The sequence below is a fragment of the Gouania willdenowi genome, chromosome 14 (assembly GCF_900634775.1).
Source record: "Gouania willdenowi chromosome 14, fGouWil2.1, whole genome shotgun sequence".
NCBI lineage: Eukaryota > Metazoa > Chordata > Actinopteri > Blenniiformes > Gobiesocidae > Gouania > Gouania willdenowi.
In genome coordinates, this window is record NC_041057.1 from 4000352 (window position 1) to 4009698 (window position 9347).

The following is a 9347-nucleotide window of genomic DNA, read 5'->3' on the forward strand; positions in this document are numbered from 1 at the left end:
AGACTAAATGTAATAAAGGGTAACGTGAGGCCGAGCCCTCCTGTTTATCACACCCGTGTGATGTGAGTAATGCACAGAAACACATTCTGACACTGATATCAGCATCTAGAGCCTGTCTTTGATCTATTCTCTCTCTCTCTACACACACGCACACACACACACACACACACACACGCACACACACACACACACACACACACACACACACACCACACACACACACACACACACACAACACACACACACACACGTCGTTTTTAATAATATTCTGTGCTTTTCTGCATTTTTAAAAAAGTCATCTGTGTTTTGATGTATTTTTGTTATGTATTTTTACAGTTATATGTATTTTTGGAGCAATTCTGTGTATTTATGTTGCAATTTTGTGTATTTTCTGTAATGTTTTGTATTTTTCTGTAATTCCGTGCATTATTTAATGTGGTTTTGTAGTTGTTTTGTATGTTCTTGGAGCAATTTTGTCTATTTTTTATCACTTTTGTGCATTTTTAATCGTCAACTTGTGTGTTTTTAGAGTAATTTTGTGTATTCTGTTGTTGTTTGTCTGTTCTTTTTATTATTCAGTATATTTTTCTCTTATTTTGTATGTTTTTGTTGTCTTTTGTGCGTGTTGTTTGTATTATTTAAATTATACTGTGTGTGTGTTTTTTTGGTGTCATTTTGTATGTTTTTTTGTGAATTTTGATCTTGTTTTTTTCCCTTTTTATTTAGTGTGCCTTTGTTGTCATTTTGTGTGTTACTGGTAATAATAGTATTTTTCTCTTTTAGTGTGTGTGTTTTTGGTGTCATTTTATTCATAGTTTAATGTTATTTGTCTGTCCTTTTTATTATTCAGTATATTTTTCTCTTATTTTGTGTGTTTTGTTGTTATTTTGTGATTTGCTGGTAATATTTAGTATGATAATCATTTTTAACTAAAAATAAACATTATAAAACCCTATTTTTTTAACGCTTCCATTTGTTAATTTTCCTCTCTTTCTCTCTAGTACCCACTGTAGTGGTATACGAACCCCCATTTGAGAACCACGGCTCTAATAAAACTCTTCCAGAGTTTTCTGAGTGAGCAGCCATGCAGGTCAGGCTGCTTGTGGGAAGAAATCTGATCCTAGAGGGTGGGGCGTCCCTCACCATCATCATCATCATCATCATCATCATCATCACTTTCTCATCCATGAGGGCCTGTCATGTTTCACTTATCCAGATCAGGGCTGGACAGAGGTATGAAGGCACCTTCATCTTGTTCTATATTTACCAGGAGTGTCACAGCTTTTACAGTCTAACATGCATAGTTTATCAGACATGTGAGAGGGAGGAATACTGCTGGGAATCCAAGAAATGAGAAGCATTTCCCTGCACCGAACAGCTGAAACATGACAATTCCCCCTTTTTAAACACCAAGGACTGATGGGAAACCAGGCTACGCTGGTGTTTGTTATTATTATTTTCTTCTTTTCTCAAAGGGAGCTAAACTTTTCAACCAGTCTCACTTCAAATCTCTAACGTCCATGTTCTGGAGTCTTCTTAAAATAAGGTAAGAAATGCAAAACTTTATTTATCTTTGATATTCTATACATATATATTTTTTAATAAACATTTTTATAATATAAAAACATGTTATTTTAATTATTATTAATAATTATATATATATATGAAAGTTTGTACATATATATATACAAGAAAAGTATTTATATATATATATATATATATATATATATATATATATATATATATATATATATATATATATATATATATATATATACTGCACTATTTTTCCAGCAAGTCACATTATTTTTTCATTTTTCATTAATCTAATTTTATGAATTGAAAATATAACATGAGTAAATGGAAAAACTGTATATTTGAATTTATTGAGCTTATTTTTTTTTTGCCATGATTTAATATTACAAATGTTGAAAACCTAACCTACATTGATGTAATTTAGAGAGTTTGTGATCCAGATAGTTCCTCCCTGCAGACACACTGTCCCTGTTTCAACAAATTACACTCAAATGTCCTGGGAACGATTTAACACTGACAACTAATTATCAGTTTTATTAATAGGCTAAACATTTTGACCCAAATACTATTAATATACTTTAGTTTTGACTGGTTTCAGACACTTTATTTGTCAAAAAGAAGAAATTCTACATTGAGTTTTTTCTTGCTGCCTGTGGAGGATTTGGACTGATATAGGATTTCTTTGTGGTTGTTTAAATGTTTGCAGCTCCCAAACCATGCACACAGAATAACTTCCAGTGTACACAAAACAACTATAAAATGCAGAACACAAAATAACTCAATAAACACACAAAACATACAAAAGACAACAATAAAATAAAGCACAAAATGACAGAAAAATCGACAAAAGGACAACAGAAATACACAATTTTGCTCCAAAGATACATAAATATTCAAAACGACAACAATAATACATAAAAACAGATAAGATGACAATTAAAAAATGCACAAAAGTACAGAAATTACAACAAAATTACCCCAAAAACACATTACATAACACATAGAATTACAGAAAATTACAAAACATTCTCCAAAAATGCAGATGACTGAAAAAACACATAAAAATCATTCACAATAATACATAAAAACACACAAGTTGACTGTTATACAGGCACAAAAGTACAGAAAAATGGCCAAATAAAATACACAAATTTACTCCAAAAATATAGAAAACAACTAAATATTTATTTCAAAGACGTCTTTGCTTAAATGATTACCTTAATTTTATGTATTTATTAATTTTTTGAAGTTGTCCAACATGAAATGGGAAAGGTTGAAGCCCCCTGAGCCTGATGATCCCATGTGTTGCTGTGAATGTGACTCCTACCAGTCTGGATGTTGCTGTGACTGTGAGGATGTGGATGAAGCCTTCACCAGGTATGAAAGGATGAGTCATCGTTTCTATTATTTGTTATAAAAAACGAGTTGGAAAATACCAATTTGTTGTATGCTTAGATTAGTTACTAAATAATATTATTTATTAGTAATGTAGGGTAATATGTAATTTAAAAAGTAGGAACAGTCGTGAATGTGGTTAAATTAGCAAAATAAAGCGACAATAACGGGTCAACATGTGTGACATTCGGTGGAAAAGTGGTGGAAATGGTTTATAAGTGATGAAAATGTTTTTAAAGTAGAAAAATGTGCAAAAAAAGGCTTTTAAATCTGATGGAGAAGTGTCAGAAATGGGAGTAATGTAGCAAAAAATACATTAAAAGGAGCAAAAATATGGCAAGAAAAAGTGATGAAAATAGGTTAAACTTGGCAAGACCTGTATTTACAAGGCGAATACGTATTTGGCAATTTGAAAAAATTGGCAAAAAAAGACACTTGTGTCTGGTTTTATTGACAAGTTTTTTATTTTTTACTAAATAAATTGAAAGTAATAATACAGGAAAAACAGAAGGCTGACCTTGACCTTAAATATGACCTTGAGCAAAGATCAAGGTCACACATTGAAAGGAAATGTTGTTCAATGGTACCAGTCTGAGCACTGGATCTCAGTTTGTGGCCAAGTTAGAGGAGAAAAGGTGCTTTTTCATTTTTATTTTTTGCGACGTCATGAACTTTGACCCCTATCGACCTTTTTAATGGTAGGTCGTACAGCTTTGCTCTATTTAAGTAAAATGCTGCACTTGAGATGAGCTTTTCATAAATGTACACATCAAACTTGGACAATAAATATTCATAGACATATGGAAAACTTATTATTTTTACACTTGACACAATATTGACCTTGACCTTGACATTTTGGCTCCAAAAAAGGTCGACTGCTCATCCTTGACATTTTCCCTATGAGATGACATACGTGTCATTAGTGCTGCATTAATAACCATGGAGGAGTTCCAGGATAAAACAGTTGTGGAAGGAAAATAATAAGAACTCCTACGATAACATTGTATTTGGCAATTTTGGTGCAGTTGCAGAAAAAGGGTAAAAATATGCAAAAACTTTAATATTCTGAATATTTTGAATGTTAATGAATATTTCTCCACAGGTGGCTGAAGGAGAAGCATTTCAGGAGCAGTTGTCAGTCTTCAGTGTTTGGATTAGTGATGGAACACCTGGAGATCTCCATGATCCCAGCCCTGCTGCTGCTGCCTGTGCTGCTGCAGGTAGCGGCCGCCCACTATCTCCTGGGTATCAGCATCCTCACGGCCCTGCCTGGCCTGGTTCTGTGGTACTACTACGCCACGCATCGCAGGAAGAGACGCACGCTCTTCTTCCTCAGCCTCGCTCTTTACTCCCTGGCCTACATGTACTACCTCTTCATCACTCAGGTCGTACCACGTGGGGACGTGGGCCTGCTGCAAGTGTCCACGGCCACCTCCGGGATGCTCCTTACCGTAGCTTTACTCATACACACAAAAAGAGGCCCCGGATTTGTGCCTCAGCCTGCCGTTCACGGGGCCCTCAGTGGCACCACGAAGAGCTCCACACCTTCTGTTGGACCTGGAGCTTCATCTTCTGGAGCTCCAGCAGAGCTGCAGGCAGGAAAGGAGGCCTTGAGGGGGAAGTGGAGCTGGTGTCCCGTGTGCAGAATAATGCGACCCCCTCGGGCCGGACACTGTCGAACCTGTGGAGGGTGTGTTCAGAGACTGGACCACCATTGTGTTTGGTGGGTCTGATACAGGGGTGGACTGGCCGTCTGGCATACCGAGCATCATCCCGGTGGGCCGGTCTGGTCCTTTTTTAAAGAGAGAGTAGAGGCAAACGTGGTCACAGTTGGACAAAAATGGTCAAAAAGTCACAAAAATGTGGCAATAAAAGAGTGTAAAGTGACTAAAATGGGCCAAATGCAGTCACGAGTGGCCAAAGAATGGGCAAAAAAAGAGGAGCCAGGTGGTATTTATTGGCAAAGGGTAGCTTTAATGAGCAAAATGTGCCAAATAATAGTGAAAAAGGGCAAAATGTGGAACAAAAAAAATTCAAAATGTAGGGGAAAAGGAAACAAGTGGTGTTTATTGGGCAAAAGTTAGCTTATTTGGATGAAAAGTGGCCAAAACAAATTCAAGAAAGGACAGAAATTGGATAAAAGTGTCAAAATGAACAAAAAATAGGAAAAAAAGTTGTACTTATTGGCAAAAGGTAGCTAAAGTCTGAAAAAAGTGTCGGAACTTTTTTAAAAGGGCAAGAATGGGACAAAGGAAGTTGCAAAATGGCCAAAGGAAATAGGTAACAAGGGGTTAAAAAGTTTCCCCCTTTTGAGGTTTTTTGGGGAAATAATAATAAAAATGAAGACGGAAAAAACCCACATGCTGAGTCATTTGAAATCTGTTTTGTTTGACTCAAAATTGCCTGGCCCCGACCTTTGCTGCGCAGTAGCTATAATTTTCTCTAATTTTGTGTTTTCTTGGGTTTTTTTGTTGTCTGTTATTTCTGTGTAAATGTGTTGTTATGTTGGGAGCTTTTAGAGTAAATTTCAGTATTTGAATGATTTTGTGTATTTTTGCTATTTCATTATTTTTTTCCCGACGTTGTGTTTGTTTTTGGTCATTTTAGCTCATGGTGTCATTTTTACTTTGTGGGACCTGCACAAAATTAGACTGAGAGCCGCATTTGGCCCCTGGGCCGCCAGTTACACATATTTGAACAATGGTTTAAGACCCAATGAGATTTCCTGTCGAGAAGAAATTTCAATTACTGGGTAAAAGTACATTATAATATTTCATGCTCAAACATTTATTAGAAGGAATAGAGAAGCAGGCATGTGTGAAATGTTGCAATGGGAACACAAAGCCGTGCTCTGACCTGCTCTGAACATTGCGCTGTCCTGTGTGTCTGTGTCGAGGTGTTGTAGGATAAACAGCTGTGTTGGACAAGCAAACCATCGCAGTTTTCTGCTCACCCTCTCTGTGTTTGTGTTGACCTCTCTGTACGGGATCAGCCTGGTGCTCGGCAGCATCTGTCCTCAGCAGCGTGCAGTGACAGCTCTGTTCTACTGCCCCGGGGTCTACGCCCACTACAGGTACAACTACTACGACTAACAAAGTGTTTAACCACAGTGTAAAGTATAATGGCTGTAAAAGTTCACAACACAACACAGAATGATGAACGCCACAACACAACACGAAAGCAGTGCGGTAAAAATTCATAGATTTTTTTATGTACCTCCGTTAACGTCACTCTTCTTCGTGGATTTTTTATGTACCTCCGTTAACGTCACTCTTCTTCGTGGATTTTTTATGTACATTCGTTAACGTCACTCTTCTTCGTGGATTTTTTATGTACATTAGTTAACGTCACTCTTCTACGTGGATTTTTTATGTACATTAGTTAACGTCACTCTTCTTCGTGGATTTTTTTATGTACTTCCGTTAACGTCACGCTTCGTGCATTTTTTAATACACTTCCGTTAACGTCACTCTTCTTCGTGGATTTTTTTAGAAAGTGTCTATCTATACAGACAACCCTTGGTGCTATTGGTACGTTTACGTAAGTACACGTACGTAGCGTCTTGGGGTTAGTGTTAGGTTAAAACCCTATATCGCAACAATTTTTAGGATTAGATTCAGGTTTACGGTTATGTTTAGTCTTAGTCACGTGACCTAAACTGGCCAATGAGGGGCACTGCGTAAGGATAGAATGTCGGTATATTTATACGGCGACCGTACGGATAGCCACTGCCATTTTTTTGTGTACCTCCGTTAACGTCACTCTTCTTCGTGGATTTTTTTAGAAAGTGTCTATTCGTACGGTTGCTGTACAGACAGCCCTTGGTGCTATTGGTATGTTTACGGAAGTACACGTACATAGCGTCTTAGGGTTAGTGTTAGGTTAAAACCCTATATCGCAACAATTTTTAGGGTTAGATTCAGGTTTACGGTTATGTTTAGTCTTAGTCACGTGACCTAAACTGGCCAATGAGGGGCACTGCGTAAGGATAGAATGTCGGTATATTTATACGGCGACCGTACGGATAGCCACTGCCATTTTTTTGTGTACCTCCGTTAACGTCACTCTTCTTCGTGGATTTTTTTAGAAAGTGTCTATTCGTACGGTTGCTGTACAGACAACCCTTGGTGCTATTGGTACGTTTAGGGAAGTACACGTCTTAGGGTTATGTTTAGGAATATAACCCTAAGTCGCAATAATTTTTAGGGTTAGGGTTAGGTTTGCGGTTAGGTTTAGTCTCAGTCACGTGACATAAACTGGCCAATAGGGGCGCTGCGTACGCATAGAATGTTGCTATATTGATACAGCAGGATAGCCACTGCCATTTTTTGTGTACCTCCGTTAATGTCACTCTTCTTCATGGCTTTTTATCGGACTGCTTGTTGTGAGCTTTTATGGACACCGTAGTAACGCACTGATGTGTTGTGTGAAATCTGTGTGTTGTTGCAGCACAGCGCTGTGTTTCACCTGTTCCTGGTACAGCAGCATCATCACCGGCGGGCTACTTTACGTGCTGCTGGTACAAGTTCTAAACATCAGCTTTAATGTGACAGAACGGGAGGCCCGGCTGGCCCTGAGGAGCAAAAAAGGCCAGAGGCGCCTCTTCGGACTCGTTATCGACACAGGAGAACACTCGCGTGGCTTTTTCCAGAACTGGGTTGACTTCCTCACCATGAAGGACGCTTCGGTTTCTCTTCGTTCCAGCTGCACCGACCTGGTCTAGAATCTAGATCAGGGACGGCCAACTGTTATCACCGTGGGGGCCACGAAAATGTGATTGTCCGATGTGAGGGCCACATTATGCAACAATTATGTCAGCATTTAGAATAATGACCAATCTGAGCATTAATAAAGGGTTTGAGATGTTTTTGTTGTTTTGTATATTTCTGTAATTTTGTGTACTTTTACTTTATTGTCGTTTTTTATCCATCCGTAACAAGTGACTTGCTCTGGTAAAAGTGGTCATTCTACTGTCATATCAGAATCTTCAGTGTCTCTTCCGCTATTTACGATCATCACTTCTCATAAAGCACATCTTAGGAAAGGCTAATCGACCAGACTGTTTAAATCAATACATTCATTCCATTTAAAAGGCCCAGATAAAGGGTTTAATCACTATATGATGAAGGTCATCTGGTGCCATCTTCTGGCTGAGAAAGTTATAGAGTTTTTTTTTCATCAAGTAATAACTTTAAAATGACAGAAAATGTACCTGTAAATATTTCCGTTTAGTAGTAAATTAAAACTGTTATAAGTTTTACTTCTTCGTGGCCTTTTCATTCATCTTTTCTTTTTTCAACGTGGAGGAGAAATAAATTCCTTTTAATGTCTTGAATGAAATACATAAACAACACAATACAAAATACACTTTTCAAATTCTAGTTTTGATGGCAGAATATGTATCTATTAGGGAAGATTTATATTTGTGAAATTTTGCAGAATCAAAAACACAAGATGACATTTTCAATTTCAAACTTTGTATCCAACTAATTCCATGAAAATTCTATTATTTAAAAATGGCAATAATTTTTATAGAGGCTCCACCTCCCAAAGTTGCACATTGTCACCAACATAGGCACCTTTTTTTTTTTTTTTATTTAATAATGAATTAATATAATTAGCTTAATGTGTTATGGTTTCATTTATTCAGACAACTGTTCTTTGGGAATTTTACTTTGATCTACTGATATTTTTCGACTCTCAACTGCTGGTCTTCTTTAGAGGCATTTACTGATTGCTTTGATGTTTCCTTGACTTCCGCGTCATAATTCCAGAAAGGTTTTTTTTGTCTTATTTTCGAAAAAAGTTTAAGGTTAAGGTTTCATTTATTCAGACAACTGTTTTTCAGGAAATTTACTTGGATCTCGCGACATTTTTCTACTGTCAAATGCCAGTCTTCTTCAGAGGCATCTGCTGATTACTTTGATGTTTCTTTGACTTCCGCATAGTAATATCAGCAAGTTCAGTTTGTCTTCTTTTCAAAAAAAAAAAAAAAAAATATGTTGTTTCATTTATTTAGACAGTTGTTCTTCAAGAAATTGACTTTGATCTCCTGACATTTTTCTACTGTCAAACGCCAGTCTTCTTTAGAAGCATCTGCTGATTGCTTTGATGTTTCCTTGACTTCTGCGTCATAATTCCAGCAAGTTCTTTTTGTCCTCTTTTCGGAAAAAAAAAAATGTTAATGTTTTACTTATTCAGAGAATTGTTCTTCAAGAAATGTACTTTGATCTCTTGACATGATTCTACTGTCAAACGCCAGTCTTCTTTAGAAGCATCTGCTGATTGCTTTGATGTTTCCTTGACAAAAAAAAGTTAATGTTTTATTTATTCAGACAATTGTTCTTCATGAAATTTACTTTAATCTCCTTACATTTTTTCGACTGTCAAACGCCAGTCTTCTTTAGAAGCACCTA

At 36.9% G+C, this 9347-nt stretch overlaps 1 protein-coding gene across 1 annotated transcript; it reads left to right on the forward strand.

Annotated features, from left to right (window-relative positions):
• The first annotated feature begins 1213 nt into the window (after positions 1-1213).
• LOC114475882 (palmitoyltransferase ZDHHC23-like) lies at positions 1214-7720 on the forward strand. Its single transcript, XM_028467045.1, has 5 exons — positions 1214-1546; positions 2786-2913; positions 4034-4654; positions 5837-6004; positions 7381-7720. Exons 2-5 carry the CDS (start codon positions 2795-2797, stop codon positions 7652-7654), a joined length of 1182 nt encoding a protein of 393 aa, XP_028322846.1. The 5' UTR covers positions 1214-1546; positions 2786-2794; the 3' UTR covers positions 7655-7720.
• The last annotated feature ends 1627 nt before the right edge of the window (positions 7721-9347 follow it).